Genomic DNA, 22,089 nt, shown 5'->3' with positions numbered 1-22,089 from the left:
CACGTAGGTGGCAAACAAGCATACGGCCCATCTGATGGTAAACGGTTACCCCATGCTGTAGTCTCTCGAGAAAACCTCGGCAGGTAGTTCATTTCACAATCAGTGTACCCGAGAGGAAGCTCATCTGAAACCACACTGTCCGAGACCACTTAGATTCCAGCGTGTGGGGATGAATTGTATAGGGGACAATTACTAATGGGTAAGATTTAGACTTACATTATTAAGAAAAATGGTAATATCTTCATTTGAACGCCTTTTATAATTCAGTTGGTAATTATATAATTTTAATTAAAATACTCAGATATGTCACGATTTACAACAAATCTGGTAATCGACTAGTCACCGAGCTAATGTTATAAAAAAGGCACTAACTTTATTACTATTTGTTAGATTTTTCATTTACGTGTCTATGTTCCTATCTAGGCAGAGTGGTAATAAGGAAGGAAGGCAGTCGCCGATGTCAATGACACAACATATAAAGACTGTTTCGGTAGTCTAGCGGTTGAACCTAACCTAACCTGCGATGGTTGCGGGTTCGATTCCTTGCACGGCAGAAACATTTCTATTCATGATTGTTTGCAATATTTGGATTTTATCTATGTATATTATACATTTACAAACAAAAATGTGTCTAAGTATTTACTTCAGTTGTCTAGTACCCATAACACAAGCTTTGCTTAGCTTAGTATTAGATGGCGCTGTGTGAATTGTTCTGAGAATTATTATTATATAATATACATTACCTCTTGGCAAGGTCTAATAATTGACTTGCTACCCTCCTGCCTTACACCCCTGTGTTATTAACATTGTTACCACTTTTCTATCTCTACTTTTCCCAAAATCATCGCCTCAGAATTATTTGTTTTTTTTTTAAGAATACCTACCGTCACCGTATATTGTTATATATATACATTGACATAAAAAAATCTATAGCCACGATAATTCCGTTAAAATCCTCTAGTCTTATAATGCAAATGACGTCCAAATGTTTGAGGTCAGTCCATTAGGAACCTCTAATCCAGATGCACGAATAGAAGAATGTAAGATAGTGACTCTATTCTCTCAAATTTGAATTTAAAATGAATCTGTATTATTGTAGACATGCACAACATTTATTTGAAACGATAACAAGCTTAGTTTCTTGTTAGTTCTTCTCATCTCGAATCATTCCTAACTGACACATGACGGTAGATTTAACATATCAAAAGAGTCTGTAATATACCTACATGAATAAAGATATTTTGAATTTGAATATAGAAGTAAGTCTAAGTGGAAATATATGACCCTTCGTTGCCATAATTTAGAATACGTTTCAGTTAGGCACAAAACAATTTCAATTCTGATCCCACCCCAGGGACCTATCAACGGCCATTTTCCATTGTTTGTATCTCATATCTCGCTCGTCATCACTAATTTGTGGAGCGTAGGTAGCTCCAGATGTCATCGGTATAGGAGCCACTTGTGTAGTCTTGTCCGCTCCCCAGTAAGCAACTAAAGCTGCTCCAAGCGCCGTACTCTCAGTGAATCCAGCCTTTATAACGTTTATTCCGATTAAATCTGCTTGCATCTGCATTACCAAATTATTGGATGTCATACCACCGTCGACCTGAAATTGAATAGATTACAATTATTAAATGATTTTTTTATTTCAGATCATTATTTTGATCAAAGCACAGATTATTATATTAGAGCCCGTTAGTTCTGTTCCCGCGCAGTTGATTCCCCTCCCTTACCTAGTACCATTTTGGTAGCAGAGTAGTTTCCCAAACATTCATAATATTAATACTAGATTTAAAGACAAACTTGCTGTCCCCAAGTATCGTTTAGAAAAAGTTAATAGGTCTTTTATGGGAATAGGTATAAAAATTTACGTATGTTGGAATTGCCCTTAAATAAATTCAAAACATCTGTTAAATCATATTTACTGAGCAAAGCCTATTACGCACTAAACGATTACTTGAATGACGAGCGTGCATGGCAATAGTTGTTCATGCACTGGATTTTCATTTAATGTTAGACATAGACATAGATAAATATACATTGTATATAAACTGGCTTTTAAAAAAAAGTATTTCAATTGAGTTTCTTGCCAGTTCTTCTCAATTAGATCTATATACCGAACTGGACGGTAGGGAAAAAAATAAAATTATAATGTAAAAATTTGACGGTCATAAGCGGCTAAAATGTCCTACATACATAAATGATTTTTAAATTTGAATTTGAATGTGATCCATTGCATAAGAAGTTTCAACGCTTTTATAATATCTGTATTTAAAATTATGAATATGTAATATAAACAATTTCAATAAACTATACCTCATATTTTTGTTAAATTATATTATTTTGTATCTGATTTTTCTAATAATAAATACAACCTTTTACAAAATTGTTTTATTTCACAACTTTCAATAAGTGTACTTGTTTTGTAATTAATCAAAACAAACCCGCGTATATGACTTTCCATAATATCAAAGTCAACTATAAGTAAATTTACGTTATTTACCAATAAAGGAAGCTGTGAATAACTAACTGTTAAGTCGGTAATAAGAATTGAAAAAGCTGAGATATTAAGTTTTTTCTTTCTACTGTAAAGTTTGCAAAAAGCAAATACCGGGTCGTATACGCACACGCAGCGACTGTACATTAATAGTAATGTTTTTGGTGTTACATATGAATGTGGATGGTTATAAGACAAAAAAGGGATGAAGGATTGTGTGAAAGATACCATGTTAAGAAAGGAAGTACATAACGTTATGACTACAAACTGAGATGAACGGAAGAGAAAAACATTACGCCGACACAAATAAATGGGATAAGGAAGAAGCAGATGATGATGATAAGTCAAATTTTTGACGACCTCGGTGGTCTTGTGGTTTAGCACATCGCTTTACTTCCGATAGCCGCGGGTTCGATTTTCACGGTGCAAACATTGGTATTCATGAATATGATTGTTTGTATCGTTCTGGATGTTTACTATACATACAAAAAGTATGTATTGTCTAGTACCCATAACACAAGCTGTGCATAGCTTGGGACTAGATGGCGGTGTGTGAATTGTCCAGAAATTATTATTACATTATATTAGCTGCGGTTTGCGGTTTCACCCGCAAATTATAGCCTAGCTATTCTGATATATAAACTATATTACTGTAAGGTTTCATCAAAATCTGTATAGTAGTTTTTGCGTGAAAGACTAACAAACATCCATCCATACTTACAAACTTTCGAGTTTATAATATCAATAAGATTTTATTATTAGACTTATTCCTATTTTCATTCTTGCATATGGGTATCGAACAAACGTATCTTCCTTTTACTTTCCTTCCTTTCTATATCAAATAAACGCGTTTCCTTACTTTCTTTCTAAAATAATTAATATTAACTAATATAAACTAAATACTGACCTTCAACAGTTGCAAAGGAATACCGCAGTCCTCGTTCATTGCATCCAGAATATCCCGTACCTGATAGCACACAGCTTCCAGAGCTGCTTTTATTATGTGATTTGAATTTGTGTCTTCTGTGATCCCACAGATTACTCTGTAAAATCAAATATGTACCTTTAGAATAGAATAGAATAAAGAATTCTTTATTCAAATAAACTTTTGGATAAACACAGTAATTTCTTTTAATCTTTCTTTATATTTAATGCTTCATGATGCCAAAAGTTTCAAGACCATTCGAAACTTAAATGTACCTTTAGAATAGAGTAGAATAAAGAATTCTTTATTTAAATAAACTTTTGAATAGTCACAGTAATTTCTTTTAATCTTTCTTTTTTTCAATGCTTGATGATGCTAAGTTTCAAGAGCATACAAAAGTAACCTTATCGATATATGAACAAGGAGGGTTTTTGAGGTTTCTTAAGGGACTACAACGCGCACGTGGCCCCTTTAATGTTTTAGGCATCCATAGGCTACGGTAAACCATTTATCATCAGATGGGCCGTATGGTTGACAAAAAAATCATTAAATGTATGAGACACTAATGAGGTACAAATAAAAATCACTGTTAAATTATAATATTTACGTAATCTATTAATCTATACATATAAATAAAATTGGAATGTCTGTTTGTAATATTGAAATAACCGTTTTTTACTACATGCATATGAATGTAAATACGATACATACACCAAAATAACATTTATTAAAATTGTAATAACTGTCTGCTTGTCTGTCTGTTTGTTCCGGCTAATCTCTGATGGCTGGTCCGATTTTGACGCGACTTTTTTTGGCAGGTAGCTGATGTAATAAGAAGTAACTTAGGCTACTTTTATATTAGAAAATTAAATCAAGAATCCACGCGGATGAAGTCGCATGTATAGCTAGAATAAATTTACGTAATAACGTAGAGTTATTGATCTTGTTTCCATGCCATAACTAATTGACATTTTATCACAAAGGTCAATTAGTTATGGCTTATAAAAAAAGTATCACTCATTATGACGTTGAGAGCATCGTGGCTTGGTGCTTTACTGCCTAACTTACGTAGTGACGACTTATGACGTGTCTAGTGTCTTGAGTAGTCATGCTCACTAAAATGTCCAGACATGTGTTGGCGTGGTGGGCCGGGTCATTGGGCTCCCTAAAATATGGTCGAGCGCAGTGGCTGGCTCATCCGTCATACTCGTGAACGGGTGCTGCTTGTAGGGACTGGTCTGCTCTAATCACTATGACTGATTTCCTCTTATTTAGTTGTTTAACCAGTTGGTTGTATATATTTTTTTTCTATTTGAGTATTTAATTGAATTGTGAAAAATTATTTAAAATGCTCTTTTAAATAATTTTATTGTTAATTTACATTTTAAGTTGAAGTGTGTGAATACAAACTACCAATTAGCACAATTCAACACTCAAGTTTCTTGCTCGTTCTTCTTGTGATGAGACAGCTTTCCGAATGAGCGATAGATTAAAAAAAATATGTAGACTATTCAAAAGTTAATTTCATGTTAAACGTAAACAAATACATTAGTTTATAAAAAGTGTGTTGCAGATATTTGCGCCCATCTCGAGCAATGAGTGTTAAAAGAAGTGAGGTAGAAAAAAAAACTTACTCTGGAAGAGAAAAACATATTAAACCGACCACAAATAAATGGGATAAGGATGAAGCAGATGATGATAACACCATTGCTACCAAATCAATATCAATAACTTTATATATCAACTAGCCGTCCCGGCAAACATTGATTTGCCATACAAATTAATAACGCTATAAAAAATAGGGGTTTGTGATAGAAGGGTGAAAATTTAGGGTTGTATGTATTTTTTACAGACACATAATAAAAAAAATTGCCTACTAAATAAAAAATAATGTTAGGGGTGTACAATCCTTATCACTTAGGGGTATAAAAATAGATAGTAGCCGATTCTCAGTCCTACTGAATATGCATATAACGTTTCATAAAAATCGGTCACGCCGTTTCAGAGGAGTATGGTAACTAACATTGTGACACGAGAATGGCCTCGGTGGTCTAGCGGTTTAGCACACCGCCTTACTTCCGATGGTCGCGGGTTCGATTCCTCACACGGTACAAATATTTGTATTCATGAGTATGATTGTTTGTATCGGTCTGGGTATTTTCTATGTATAATATTTATGTATTTACGACAAAATATATATCTATGTATATGTATCAGTTATCTAGTACCCATAACACAAGCTTTAGCTAGCTTAACTTGGATCTAGATGGCCCTATGTGAATTGTCCTGATATTATTATTATTATTTATTATATCTGATCAACGCGACTGTTGACTGGTAGAGAATGCCATCAGGCATTAAGTACTCCATATATATGTCCGCCATTTTTGTGTGCAAAAGAATAAATAAATAAATATTTACATGTTTGTCGTTATAATTACGCAATATGTTGTGTATGTTGTGTTGTTGTTGTATATGTTGTGTATATATATATATATATATATATGTATGTATGTAGTATATATATGTTTACTGACCCGCGTGCATCTTGTCTCCAATATGGTGCATATAGTCCACTGAAGGCTGGTACAAATACAACACTACCGTTGTCTGTCGCTGTTTCAGCGAGCACTTGGGAGTCCTTCGCGTTCTCCAAAAGTCCTAGGTTATCCCTCAGCCAGCCTAACGCTGCCCCAGCTATTGCCACCTAATAACAGAAATCATTATATTAATAACTAGCTGTACCCGCGACTAAGTCGAATTTAACTTCGTTTTTCTAAAATAAAAGTAGCCTAAGTTATTATTACATCAGCTATCTGCCAAAAAAAGTCCCGTCACAATCGGTCATTCAAGCCATTTCAGAGATTAGCCGGAATAAACCGACAGACAGACAAAAATTGTCAAAAATGTTATTTTGGTATGTGCCGTATTAATATTCATATGCATATATAAAAAAACTGTTATTTCAATATTACAAACAGACATTCCAATTTAATTTATATGTATAGATGTAAAGATTACGTAAATATTATAATTTAACAATGATTTTTATTTGTACCTCATTAGTGTCTCATACATTTAATGATTTATTTGTCAACCATACGGCCCATCTGATGATAAATCGTTTACCGTAGCCTATGGATGCCTGTATATATAGATTTAAGCAAAAACTTTGTTCCCCTTTTTGGGAAAATTGAGCAAACGGATTAGTCTAAAGTTTCGCACGCTTATACTTTAGATCGATGTTTCCCAATTAGTGGTACGCGTGCCCCCAGGGGTACGTGATGTTGCAGGAAGGGGTACGTGCGGTCATCAGTAAAAACAAGAACAATTTCCAAAATACTATTTCATAACCATCATTATCGTGAAAGCACGGTGCACCGAGCACTATGACAGTAAGGGGGGGGAACCGCGTGGAGTTCAACTTGATATGATACTTTGCTTTTTTTTTTCTATAACACAGGGGACAAACGAGTGTGCGGCTCACCTGATGGTAAGTGATTACCGCCGCCCATGAGCACCCGCAACACCAGGGGAATTGCAAGTACGTTTGCGGCTTTTTAAAAAGAAATAAGCTCTTTTCATGAAGGTTTCAATATCGTATCGGTTCGGAAATATCATTGCTGGAAGGTGATTCTACAATGTGGTTGTGCGAGGCAAAAAGTTTCTAGAAAACCGCACTGTGGAAGACCTCCATTCATCCAGATGATCAGGATGGTATTTCAGTTTCTGGCGGGTGGTACGGTGGTGAAACTTAGCAGCTGGTATTAATCCGAACAATTCCTCAGAACACTCCCCGTGATATATGCGGTAGAAAATGCACAGATATGCAATATCACGCCGCAAAGCCAATGGGTCGACTCTGTCACATAGACGTTGATTACCAAGGATTCTGGCTGCTCGGTTTTGAATGCGGTCAAATGGAAGTAGCTGGTATTGTGGTGCTCCCGCACAGAGATGAGAACAGTATTCCATGTGCGGCCGGATCTGCGCCTTGTATAATTGCAAGCGATGGGCTGCCGCGAAATACCGTCCCACTCTACTGAGCACACCAAGCTTTTTTGAGGCTATTTTAGCCTTGTCCTCCAAATGACCGCAAAACTGAACGTCACTGGATATATCAACGCCAAGGACTTCAAGATTTGGCTTCACATCAGGGAGAGTGTCATGAAACTGAGGAGATACGATAAATGGATTCTTTTTAGCGGTAAACGCGCAAACTTGTGTCTTCTTGGGGTTGAATTGAACACAATTTTCCTGACCCCAAACCGAAACTTGATGGAGTGAAGTTTCGATTACGGACACAAGTTTGTTCCGGTACTCTATAACTTTTGCCTGCGACATATTAGCATGGCCGCTGTACAAGGCATCTCCGGTACTGTCATCCGCATAGCAATGAATGTTGTTGACTTGTAACATGTCATTGATATGCAGAAGGAACAGTCGGAGACAGTACACAGCCTTGTGGAACACCAGCATTCACAGAGTGTCGGGTGGTGGTCGGAGCAAGCACCATCGACAACGACCTTGATGCTCCGATCAGCGAGAAAGCTGGCGACCCGAAGGATGGTAGCTTTGAAAGAAGAGCTTTGCTAGCAATAAGATCATCAGTCCACATTACTAACAATCTCCTTTTCCCCCAGTAATCCGGATTAATAACCACATTACTATCAACGTCACCATGTAAGGTTGATCTCCACGCGGCTCTTGCTGAAACCATCATGATAAATTTCGGGTCAATTTGTCACGATGACCTCACTGACCTGATGCTCACCTTATCATTCTCCATTAGTGCCCCGCCAGCGTAAACCGTTAACGCAGGCGGGTGTATCATTCCAGTAATCATGAATAACGTTGTACTCCTCAATTGGATCCATATACTGAACTGGACGGTAGGGAAAAAATTATGATATAAAAAAATTTACATTCTTAAGCGGCTAAAATGATATATACAATGATATATAGAAAACACCAATGACGACAAACAAACAAATCATACTCACGAAAAATATTTCTAGTTTGTACCGTGCGAGGAATCGAACCCGTAATCATCGGGACTAAAGCGGTATAAACCGCTGAACCACCGAGATCAATCTATACAGCTATATCAAGTACGTTATCTATACAGCTGCCCCACAATAGATAACCGCTATATGTAATAAAATGCAGGGTTAAAGAGCATTGTAAGTAATTGTAACTAAGAAACTTAGTAGGAGTATGTACGGTCTCGGTGGTGGTTTGGCACACCGCCTTACTTCCGATGGTCGCGGGTTCGATTCCTCGCACGGTACAAACTAGAAATATTTTTCGTGAGTATGATTTGTTTGTTTGTCGGCATTAGAGTTTTATATATATCATTTTAGCCGCTAATGAATGTCAAATTTTTTATATAATAATTTGTTCCCTACCGTCCAGTTCAGTATATAGATCCAATTGAGCGGAACTGGCAAGAAACTATATTGAATTATTTTTATTTTTACGTCAGTTTATTTACAATGTATATTTATATAGGTGTCTATGTGTAACATTAAATGAAATTCCTATGCATGAACAACTATTGCAATGTACCCTCGTCATTCAAGTAACCGTGTAATGAGTAATAGGCTTTGCTCAGTAAAAATCATTTAACACATGTTTTTAATTTATTTAAGGGTAATTCCGATATATACTTTGGTATCTTATTGTAAATTTTTATACCCATTCCCATAAAAGAGCCATTGACTTTTCCTGAACGATACTAGGAACAGCAAGTTTGTTTTTAAATCTTGTAACTGATCTTGTACGTTGTGCATATTGCTGTTTTTTGGAAATTAGTGAAGATTTTTGTGTTTATAGTATACTAGCTGTTCCCGCGACTTCGTCCGCGTGGAATTTAACTTTATTTCTCTAAAATAAAAGTAGCCTAAGTTAATCTCTATTACATCAGCTACCTGCCAAAAAAAGTCCCGTGAAAATCGATCCAGCCATTTCAGAGATTACCCGGAACAAACAGACAGACAGACAAAACTTGTAAAAAATGTTATTTTGGTCTATATACCATATTTATATTCATATGCATGTAGTATAAAACTGTTATTACAATATTACAAACAGACACTCCGATTTTATTTATATGCATAGATGTATAGATTAATTTAATAAATAAATAATTTTTACAGTTATTTTGTTTTCTTATCTGCCTGCCACAATACCTATTAGTACCTACCTAATACCTAGTTATTATAGTGTCGAATAATACAAAAACATTTCTACTTATTTCATAATAAGATAATGTCTTCGCTATAAAACAACTATTATTACTTAAACGTTGACTGATTATAGTTGGTGCTATAAAATTATTATCACTTACATTACAGAATGTGTTTATCTACGTGTAATCACTAAGTACATAGTATAAAACAAAGTCGCTGTCGCTGTCTGTCCGTCTCTATATATACTTAAATCTTTAAAACTACGCAATGGAATTTGAGGGTTTAAATAGGTGCCCCTCACTAATAAAATGTAACTTAATCTACATCATTCTATAGTAATTATTTTAACAAACACCTTACGACTTTTTAATTTTATTATAATATTTATGTTGTATTAGTTAGTTTTAGCGTTGATGAAAAACCCATATACGTGTATAACCCTTTTAATAAACATATTATTTAATAGGGTTTTCGACTAATCGTATCATATCTATATTGTAGATGAATAATGCTTACCATTATTACATAGTATAAAACAAATTCGCTGTCGCTGTCTGTCCCTATGTAGGTATACATAAATCTTTAAAACTACGCAACGGATTTTGAAGTGGTTTTTAAACAGATAGAGAGATTTAAGAGGAAGGTTTATATGTATAATACATGATTTATATTGTAGAGAAACTCTGATAAATTTAGAGAGGAGAGTGATGTAGTAAATAAACAAGTTTTTACATCGCAAACGCTGTCTGAACCCCTTGAGATAAATCAAAATAATGTACTACAGTATTGTACACCTTCTAAAGGTCCACAAAAAAGTCTGCGATGGTATATGTCTACCTCTTAAGGATAACTCACAATAATCATTTTTTATCCTGTACATTTTACGGACAAAAATAGCTTATTTACGAAGTCATTTTAAACAATACAGCATAAATTTTTATCCAATTAAGTAACTTAAATACTTTGTTCATTTAATATAGATCTATATGGCCCTTTACAGCATTTAATAACTTAAATGATGCTGTAAATGATATTATAGATTTAAAATGTTAAATTCCGGGGGCGCAAAACAAAACATGTTTGTACTGTGTGTGACAAAAAAGCTGTAAACAATATGCAATGGATCGATGGACTGGTGTCTAAATCATGAAAACACGTAGTTTATTTGTAATTTATAATAATATATATAACTCAAAGGTGACTGACGTAGTGATCTATCAACGCACACCCCAAACCACTGGACGGATCGGGCTGAAATATGGCATGCAGTTATGACGTAGGCATCCGCTAAGAAAGGATTTTGATTAATTCTACCCCCAAAGGGATAAAATAGGGGATGAAATTTTATATGAGACTGTCAATTTTAAACCGATTGGGCTGAGACTTTGCATGCATAAAACTACTATGACGTAGGCATATCCTAAGAAAGGATTTTGATAAATTCCACCCCTAAGGGGATAAATTAACGCGAACGAATCCACGGGCAGAAGCTAGTATAATATATAAATGTGCAGTTGAGAGCTATCAAAAGGACAGTGAAAGAATAATTGTAATGTATCAAAAAACATGACGTATAAGAACTGTTCTAAAAATGTAGATTTAAATATAATAAAAATTATCAAAAGAGGGTGCGGCGGCCGGTCGCCAACACATTGTTTCTAAGAACATTCTGTAGTAGGTAGGTATTCTGTAATATTTACTATCAGCATATATTGCACCCGTGCGAAGCCGGGACGGTTCGCTAGTGTTAGTATATACGTTTACACACCCATTTCATGATCACGTCAACCTAATTCTGGGTAATAAAATAATCATATGTTGCGTAACTGTATCGTTCTGGGTATATTATATGTTATATATTTTGATGGGCTCGGTAGTTTAGCGGTTTAGACCGCTTTACTTCCGATGGTCGCGGGTTCGATTCCACGCACTGTGCAAACATTTGTATTCATGTGTCTGATTGTTTGTATCTGTGTTTTTCTATGTATATTATGTACATATGTACAAAAAAATATCTATGTATCTGTATGAGTAGTCTAGTACCCTTAACACAAGCTCTGCTTACCGTGGGACTAGATGGCGCTGTTAATTGTCCAGGATTGTTTATTTATTTATTATGTATATATTTGAAAAAATTGTTTATTTATTTATATCAGTTGTCATAACACAAGCTCTGCGTAGCTTGGAAGTAGATGGAGCTGTGTGAATTGTCTTGAAATATTTTTATTATATTCTTATAGCATGATGGTGGGAAATAAGCATACGGCCCATCTGACGGTCAACGATATATATCTTATATATAAAATTCTCGTGACACAATGTTAGTTGCCGTACTCCTCCGAAACGGGTTGACAGATTTTTATGAAAATTTATATGCTTATTCAGTACATCTAAGAATAGACTACTATTTTTCATACCCCCAAGTTTAGGGTTATCCTCCACCCATAGCACTTTTTTTTAACAATATTTTTAATTTTATAATATGGCATTTAAAATATATACAACCCCAAATTTTCACACGTCAACCATCAATATTATTTTTAACAGTGTTTTTTATTTATATGATCCAACAACGTCAGCTAGTATATACATATATTAGTTACTATAAATTAAAAAACAAACATACCGATCCTTCTAAGGCATAGTATGGAGGATTTTTGCTACCCAACTGATAGGCAACTGTAGTCAGTAATCCTCGACTGGAATTCACGCGAATATCGCCCGTATTGTATAGAACAAAACAACCAGTTCCGTATGTAGCTTTAGCCTGCCCTTTCTGCAGGCACATTTGTCCGACTAACGCTGCCTGCTGATCTCCTAAACAGCCGGATATGGGTTTTCCCTTCAGTGGGCCATCCGATATGAAACCGTAGATCTGAAAGTAAACAAATAACAGTTTTAATTGGTGTGTTTTCTTATCTTTAATACATAATTTATCACAATTAATAAGAAAAACAATATATTGTGGTAGATTAAGAAATGTTATTGTGAAAACGTATCGCAAAAAATTGGGATTTTAATACGATAATTTATGATATATTTATTTTATTAAAACTATCAGCACAAAGTTATTTATACTAATGTTATAAATGCAGGTAACTCTGTCTTTCTGTCGTCCGTTGAAACCAAAACTACTGAACCGATTTAAATTAAATTTAGTACACAGATAGTCTAAAGTCTAGATTATCTGTGGACATAGACTATCTGTCTCTGGGTCTACACTCTAGATCCTAATAATCTATGTCATTCATTTAGACTACTTTTTGATGAGAAAAAGGGTTGTAAGGAGTTGAAATGGAAGATGGAAGGTTAAATAATCATTTTTAAAGTCTGTAATTTATTTTTTAAGCTGTTGATTAAATGTAAATAAATATGACACACAAAGTTAGTAAAAATTATGTCCTTTTTTTTGGGTTAAAACTAAATAATTTTACTGTCTATTTATATATTGGAGATGGCTGTATTTGTTCATGAGCATTTATCATATTTTAATTTTAAATGTAATAATAGATAAAAAGACCCTACCCAACCCTACCAGAACCTAAAATAGAAATGTTTAGGGCGAGTCCGTATTACCGATCCATTGTAATATATAATAAAATCCCGGAAACCATAAAACAAGAAGATAAAATTAATTTATTTAAAAAAAGACTTAAAGAACTACTGACCGACAAAGCTTACTATACAGTAAAAGAATTTTTAACAGACGTACTATAGGAGCTAAGTGGACACTACAACAGATCTATATATATAAATTATAAATTTCATTTTGGGAATGAGTCATCTACGAAATTACCATACTCTTTAAATAGAGTCAATGTGTATTGTTAATTTATGTATATGCATATGCAATTATAAATAAATAAATAAAATAAATAATACAAAAATTGTATGTAATGTTCAAGCTAGAACGACGAAACTTTTTTCTTTGGCTTTTTATAACCTAAATAACTAAAGATGCTAAACAAAATCACAATTCTCATGCTTCCTGTATATTGGTCAATAGCTTGTTGGGTAAGTTAAAGTGATGCTGTTCATGATTTTAAATGGGTACTAAATAAAGCTGATAAATAGAGCTACTATCGTGTTCTGATGGTAATTGGTACCATGTTTGCCATGCAGTTACTTAAAAAATATCAATTATAGATATTCTTCAATATGTCTTACTTCCGGGAGGTCGTGGGTTCGATTTATTATAAATAAATAAATAATCTCAGGACAATTCACACAGCGCCATCTAGACCCAAATTAAGCAGCGACAACATATCAAGTAAATAACTAGTTTATTAGCATACAACGTTATAATTTAATTTTCTCATTGCTTTCTTGATTTAAGTGATTGATTTTAGAAATATGAAAGCGTAGCGGTTTTTGTATTGATTGCCGCATGCATTCTTATGTAAAATGTGAATACTATAACTATCAGATAGCAATTGTAAGTAGCTTTGACGTAGTCTAGTGTTTTGAGTAGTCATGCTCACTAAAATGTCCAGACTTGTGGCGGCGTGGTGGGCCGGGTCATTGGGCTCCCTAAAATATGGTCGAGCGCAGTGATGGCTGGCTCATCCGTCATACTCGTGAACGGGTGCTGCTTGTAGGGACTGGTCTGCTCTAATCACTATGACTGATTTCCTCTTATTAATTGTTTAACCAGTTGGTTATATATTCAATATTATTTCTATTTGAGTATTTAATAGAATTAGTGCTAATTGGTGGTTTGTATTCACACACTTAAACTTAAAAATGTAAAGTAATAATAAATTATTTAAAAGAGCAACACGCAAGTTTCTTGCTCGTTCTTCTTGTGATGAGACAGCTTTCCGAACGAGCGGTAGATTAAAAAATGTAATGACTATTCAAAAGTGCTTCAATGTAAGTTTATTTGAATAAATGATTTTCTATTCTATTCTATTCTATTCTAAGCCACCTAAAGCTTGTGTTATGGGTACTAGTCAACTGATACAAATACGTAGATATTTTTTTTCGTAAATACATACGTATTATACATAGAAAACACCCAGACCGATACAAACAATCATACTCATGAATACAAATGTTTGTGCCGTGCGAGGAATCGAACCCGCGACCTTCGCTAGACCACCGAGGCCGTTACTATGTAACATTTGTTGAGGAATAAAAATTATAATCCATCATTTAAAATTAGTGTTCTTATTGATAAGTAAAAGATCAAGAATAAATTATATATACTGCTGTATATTCACAGAATATATCCATCACCATTCCTAGCACTGTACAAATAACTCTATTCGTAAGTAAGATTGCTTCTCAGTATTTCCTATATACTAGCCTTTGGTCGCGGCTTCGCTCGCTTTTATCCCCTTAGGGGTGGAATTTATCAAAATCCCCTCTTAGGGGATGCCTACGTCATAGTAGTTTATGCATGCCAAGTCTCAGCCCGATCGGTTTAAAATTGACAAAGTTTCATGCCCTATTTTATCCCCTTGGGGGTAGAATTAATCAAAATCCTTTCTTAGCAGATGCCTACGTCATATCATCTACCTGCATGCCAAATTTCAGCCCGATCCGTCCAGCGGTTTGGGCTGTGCGTTGATAGATCACTGTCAGTCACCTTTGAGTTATATATATTTAGATGTATTTATATCATTACATAGTATAAAACGAAGTCGCTATCTGTCAGTCCCTATGTATGCTTAAATCTTTAAAACTACGCAACGGATTTTGAAGCTTATTTTTTTAATAGATAGTGATTCTAGAGGTTTATATATGTAATACATGTACACCCGTGAGAAGGCGGGGTGAGTAGCTAGTCAGTTATATAGTACGCATAATAGAAGCTCTGCTTAGCAAGGGACTAGATGGCGCTGTGTGATGTGTCTTAATTAAAACCTTACCTCAGAGCTAGATTTTATAGTTGGCAACACAGACTTTGGCACTTCGAAGAATTTTAGCAACAACGGGTCCCACTCTAAGTTTTCTATGTTCATTAACATGGTGCGGGACGCGTTTGTTACATCAGTCACGTGTTTTCCTCCATTTGGTCCACCTTGAATAAAAAATAATGGAATGTTTCATTATATATCTACATTTTGCTGTTACAACTATATTATTCATCGACTGCCTCGGTGGTCTAGCGGTTTAGCACACTGCATTAGTACGGTCGCGGGTTCGATTCCTTGTATGGCACGAAGATTTGTATTCATGTATGATTGTTTGTATCGCTCTGGGTGTTTTCTAGGTATATTATGTTTATTATTATTGACAAAAAAAAATGTATCTATGTAAATACATTTCCAATATTAGAGTAGATACATTTTTTACTAGATTACTAGACAACTGATCAATAAATGTATCAATAAGTAATCAAATCAAATCAAAATATATTTATTCGTGTAAGTCTATTACAGACTTTTATTATTATATATGTCAAGTTAGAATTACGAGTGCTTTCAAGCTAAGAACTTCCGAGTGCTTTCATGACAAGAATCTCAGCTCTTATTCTTATCAAATGAGCTTGTAATATGTTTACAAAAATATAGATTCATTTCTAAATTCAAATTAGAGAGAATAGAGTTACCTGCATATATTATTGCCCTGACCCACCACGCCGCCATATATTTGATCTTTATAGAATAGAATAGAAAATCATTTATGCAAATAAACTTAATTTAAGCACTTTTGAATAGTCAACAATTTTTTTTAAATCAACCGCTTATTCGGAATTCTGTCTCATCACAAGAAGAATAAGCAAGAAACTTGTGTGTTGCTATTTAAACAATACTTGTTCACATTTACAAGTCGAAACGTGTGAAAACAAACTACCAACAAGCACTAATTTATTTAGGCTCAAATATAAAAACACAATAAGATTAAATCAGTCGTAGTGATAAGAGCAGACCAGTCCCTACAAGCAGCACTAGTTTCACGAGTATGACGGATGAACCAGCCATCACTGCGCTCGACCATATTTTAGGGAGCCCAATGACCCGGCCCATCACGCCGCCACATGTCTGGACATTTTAGTGAGCATGACTACTCATTCCACACGACCTCGTCATAGCTACTTAATAGTGAGTATAACTCTTTCAAGTTATTCAAAGATCCGCCACGTCATTAGATAGTAACAGAATCATTAAAGAATGAATATATACGTTTTTGTTTATTAATTAACTTCATCAGTTTATTGATTTAACAAATCAGATAAAATAACGGCAATTTACAAGGAAATTTTCTTCCTATTCTTTAAATCGGTTCAGAAGTTTAGGCGTGAAAGCGAGACAGACGGACTTACTTTCGCATTTATTAAATTAGGGTGTGTTAATCTGTTTTATAAACTTTATTACTGTAAATGTCCATGGTATGGACATGTAATGCGTAGGAATGAGAAGGTAATCCCAATGCCTTTGTTTAAATTGCAAAGCCTATTACTCACTAAACGATTACTTGAATGACGGGCGAGTATGACAGTAGTAGTTCATATCAATCAAGTTTATTATCAAAACAAGAGTGCTCATACATTCATTGGTAAGAACGCAATATTTATAGAGTAATACACTGGACTTACGTCAATTTATGTATAAATACAAACGAATGTACATAAGAGTACCCAAAGTCGGGGTTGGTATACATATATACGTCGAAGAAACTCACTAGATGGGAGTGGTATAAAATTAAAACGCGCTACAGTTTCGTTTTCATGAACGGTGTCTACATGTGGCGATGTTTAATTCGGAAAGAACATTATTATTGTTGAATTTTGAAAGTTTCGGTTTCTGTTGCAATCGAGTGACCCTCGATTTTGATTGATGTCCGAAGCTTATAATTTACATTAATGTAAAAATATTATATCTATAATATATAAAGCTGCATTACGGTGACTCACTCACTGATTGACATAGTTGTTCTCCCAGAAGGAGCGTCCGGGGGTCGAGACGATGTATGGGGGAAATGTTCCTTTGGCTAGGGTGACCACGAGAAAATTCCGAAATTTGGGAAAATCCAAGATGGCGGACAAAGATGGCGGCTAACTTTTACAGTTTCGCTCGGATCGATTCCGTTCAAAGAGTGATTTGGCACGTCTCGGCGGGACCCAGAATATGGCGTAAAAACAAAAAATTAAAATCCAAGATGGCGGCGAAAAAATTGCCAAAAACTGGTTGAAAATTTTCTAGGGTTTCAAAAACCGAAATTCCCAGGGTAGTTGCGGGGGTGCTGGCGACACCGGTTGTAGGGCATAGGAAACTCGAAGGACCCGACCTCTAGGGAAAATTATGAAATTTCGAAAATCCAAGATGGCCGACGAGTTGGGGGCGTGTGAATTTGGTCCTAAAAATCCGGATTATTTTCAAAATCATTTTTTAGGTACAGGGCAACCCCGCAGCGAGTCGGCTTCTATGGGGCGATGATGGGTCTCGGTAAGAAGTATTGCCAGCGATAAAAAGAATTTCCGAATTTAGGGTAATTTGGGAGAAATGTCCCAAAAAGTGGGAAAAAATTTTTTCGGCATTTTTGACAAAAGAGGCATCAAGGCCTATCGAGAAACATCCCCTAAAGGGTTTTAGGTGGGTTTTGTTGGAATTTGCTGGCAACACCCATACATGGTTTGACCAAAATAGAAATTGAAGTGTCTCTCCAAAAACTGAAATTCCTAGGGTACTTGCGGGGGAGCTACCGATCCCTATTATAGGGCATTGGGAGGCTGAAAGACCCGGCCTCTAGGGAAAATTATGAAATTTCAAAAATCCAAGATGGCGACCAAGCTATGGGAGATTTAGTTTTAGGAAAAAATTTGGGATATTTTCAATCGAGTTTTTGCTGCACATGGCAACCCTGCAGCTAAACGCCACCTACTGACATGGGTAAGTCTGAGTAGGAAGATTTGCCAGGTCTAAAATTTTTCCCCGATTTTGGGTTAATTTTGGAAAAAAGTCCCATAAAGTGGGAAATTTTTTTTTTGACATTTTAAATGAAGAACTCGTTTTGGTCTACTACAAATCGTCCCCTGAAGGGTTTTAGGTGGATTTCTTCAGAATTTGCTGGCAACACCCATACATCATCGGACAAATTTTGAAATTGAGGTCTAGCTTCAAAAACTGAAATTGATAGGGTACCTACGAGTATGCTAGCTCAACGCACTGTACGGCGTCGGATAGCCGAAGGACTCGGCCTCTAGGGAAAATTATGAAATTTTAGAAATCCAAGATGGCGGCAGAGATAGGGGAGTTTTGCTTTTCGGAGAAAAATTGGGATATTTTTAAATGTAGTTTTAGGACACTTGGCAACCCCACAGCCAGTCGACTACTATGGAGAGATGATGTGTCTCAACACAAAGTATTACCTGGTATAAAAATTTTCCCCGATTTTAGGGTAATTTTTGAGATAGGTCCTAAAAAGTGGGAAAATTTATTTTGGACATTTCAAACAAAAGAATGATGAAAATCTGTCAAAAACAATCCCCCTATTGAGTTTAGGTGTTTTTTGTCAGAATTATCTGGCAACACCTTACATCAGTTTTCTTAGAGAATAGAACTAGAAGGAGTCGCTGAGGCTCTATACAATGTATGAACGAAATGTTTCTGTCACTAGGGTGAATATGTCAAAAGTATTAAAAAGTAAAAATCTAAGATGGCGGCCGAGTTAGGGTACTTAATTTATGTTGACAATTTTAGGGACTTTTTAAAATTCAATTTTGGGGTACAATTAATCCCTGACGCGAGTTGACTTCTATAGAGCAATGGAAACTCTCGGTGGAAAATTTTACCTGGTCTAAAAATTTTCCCCGATTTTGGGGTAATTTCGGAGAAAAGTAAAAAAACGTGGGAATTTTTTTTTTCGTTAATTTGAACAAAACAGTGATGAGCATTGGTTCAAAATCATCCCCCAAAGGATCCTAGGTGGTTTTTGTCAAAATCATCTGGCAGCACCATACATCGATTTTCATAGTAAACCGTACTAAGGAACTAGAGGTGTAACCTGGGCTCTGTACAATGTATATATGAAGTGTTTCTGTCACCAAAATGTATGTGTTAAAAGTATTTAAAAAGGAAAAATCCAAGATGGCGGCCGAATTAGGATACTTTATTTATTATGACAATTTTAAGGTCTTTTTAGTAAATTCAGTTTTGTGGCACCTATCAACCCTGCAGCGAACTGACTTCTATTGAGGAATGGAAACTCTCGGTGCGAAGTATTAACTAATTTTCATAGTAAACAGTACTAAGGAAGTACTAGAAGGAGTCACCTTACATCTGTACAATGTATGGACAAAATGTTTCTGTCACCAAAGTGGATAAGTTAAAAGTATTTAAAAAAGGAAAAATCCAAGGTGGCGGCCGAGTTTGAGTATTTTTTCTCTGATGATAAATTTACCTGGCTTCCCTGCAGCGAGTCGACCTTTATTGAGCCGTGGTAGATTTCGGTTCGAAATATTACCTAGGTTACAAATGTTCCCCGTTTTTTGGGTAATTTTGCAAACCCAAAATGTGGGATTTTTTTTTCGACAAACTATATATAAGAGCAACGGAGATCTATAATAAATATCATTTTAATAGTTATATGCGATTTTTTGTAAAATTAGGTGGCAACACCATGCATCGATTTTCGTAAAAAGTAATATTTACTAAGGACCCACTAGAAGGATCGTGTCTCTGTACAATATATGGACGAAAAAGGAAAAATGGTATGAAAATTTTCCCCGATTTTGGGTAATTTAGAAGACAAGTCCAAAATGTGGGATTTTTTTTTCGATATTTCAAACAAAATAATGATGGATATCTGTCAAAAATCATCCCCTTATTGGTTTTTGTCACAATTATTTGGCAACATCTTAGATCAGTTTTCTTAGGGAATAGTACAAGAAGAAGTCACCGAGACTCTACATAATGTATGGACGAAATGTTTCTGTTATTAGGGTGAATACGTCAAAAGTATTAAGAAGTAAAAATCTAAGATGGCGGCCGAGTTAGGGTACTTTTTTAAATTCAATTTTCAGGTACCCATCGTCACTGCAGCGAGTTGACTTTTATGGAACAGTGGAAACTCTGGGTACGAAGCACTATCTGGTCTAAAAATTTTCCCCGATTTTAGGGTAATATCGGAGAGAAGTAAAAAAAAACGTGGAATTTTTTGTTTCATCATTTTAGACCAAACAATGATGACGATCTGTCAAAAATAATCCCCAAGGGGTCTTAGGTGTTTTTTGTTAAAATGAGCTGGCAACACCATATATAGATTTCCATTGTAAACAGTACTTAGGAACTACTAGAAGGAGTTACCTTGGCTCTGTACAATGTATGGACGAAATGTTTCTCACCAAGGTGTATATGTTAAAACAACTATTTAAAATGGAATCATTCAAGATGGCGGCCGAGTTAGGGTACTTTATTCCCGATGACAAGTTTAGGGACGTTTTAAAACTCATTTTTTGGGGTAGTATTTTATTTCTTACAGCAAGTTACTTCTATGGAGCAAAGACGTGAAGTATTATATAGGCTACAAATTTTCCCCGATTTTTGGGTAATTTTGCAAACCTTAAATGTGGGAATTTTTTTTCGACATTTAAACATAAAAGTGACGGGTATCTATAATAAATCTCATCTTAATAGTTTTATGCAATTTTTTGTAAAATTAGGGGGCAACACCATGCATAGATTTTCGTAGAAAGTAATATTTACTAAGGAACCGACCGAATATTTTAAAAGGACCGTGTCTCTGTACATTATATGGACGAAATATATCTGTCGTCATGTAATATATACGTCAGAAGTATCAAAATGGAAAAATCCAAGATGGTCGCCGAGGTTGGCTTTGAACAAAATTTGGAAGATTTTTTTATTTTGGTACATTGTAACCATGCAGCGAGTCCGCTTTTATGGGATGGCATTGAATCTTAGTATTGCCAGCGCTAAAAACTTTCTCCGATTTTAATATTTATGATATTTTAATTAAAAGAGTGTTGAGTGGTTATTATTTATCATAGGTCCTTTACCTACGATAAATAATAACCCTAAGGCTTTTATCAAAATTATTTGGAAAACTTTACTATGAAAACCGATGTAAGTTTGATACATCGGTTTTCATAGTAAACTATTAGAAGGAGTTGACAATGTATGGACGAAATGTTTTTGTCACCCGGGTAGCTAAGCCAAAATAAAAAAAAATAAAAAGTCGAAATGGTATATAGAAAGGTAGGTTAGGTTAGGTTTTGTATTGCGACTCTTACAGTAGAAATTATGGCCTCAGAATAATATAGTAAACAAAAAAGTAGGTTAGGTTAGGTTTTGTATTATGATTTCTACATTATAAACTGTGAACCCAAATTAATATAGTATACAGAAAGGTAGGTAATGTGAGGTTTTGTATTGTGCCTATTGCAATAAAAATTAAAGCCACAGGTCGAAATGGTATACTGAAAGTTACGTTTGGTTAGGATTTCTATTGCGACTCTTACAGTAGAAATTATGCCCTCAGAATAATATAGTAAACAAAAAGGTAGGTTA

At 35.0% G+C, this 22,089-nt stretch overlaps 1 protein-coding gene across 1 annotated transcript in view; it reads right to left on the bottom strand.

The window, feature by feature from the left end:
- Positions 1–214: 214 nt before the first annotated feature.
- LOC131851083 (glycerol kinase) overlaps positions 215–22,089 on the bottom strand; it is a 35,162-nt gene continuing 13,287 nt past the window's right edge. The window contains exons 4-8 of the mRNA XM_059201515.1: positions 15,487–15,638; positions 12,240–12,488; positions 5,960–6,129; positions 3,405–3,540; positions 215–1,606 (exon numbers count right to left, since the gene is read on the bottom strand). Coding sequence (XP_059057498.1) covers positions 1,334–1,606; positions 3,405–3,540; positions 5,960–6,129; positions 12,240–12,488; positions 15,487–15,638 — 980 coding nt within the window. The 3' untranslated portion in view covers positions 215–1,333. The remainder of the gene's footprint in view (positions 1,607–3,404; positions 3,541–5,959; positions 6,130–12,239; positions 12,489–15,486; positions 15,639–22,089) is intronic.

This window comes from Achroia grisella, unplaced genomic scaffold (genome assembly GCF_030625045.1).
Source record: "Achroia grisella isolate CSIRO2021 unplaced genomic scaffold, CSIRO_AGI_Agris_v1 utg1173, whole genome shotgun sequence".
Classification (NCBI taxonomy): Eukaryota; Metazoa; Arthropoda; class Insecta; order Lepidoptera; family Pyralidae; genus Achroia; species Achroia grisella.
Note: the sequence above shows the minus strand (reverse complement) of the source record. Positions and strands in the feature narration are given on the sequence as shown.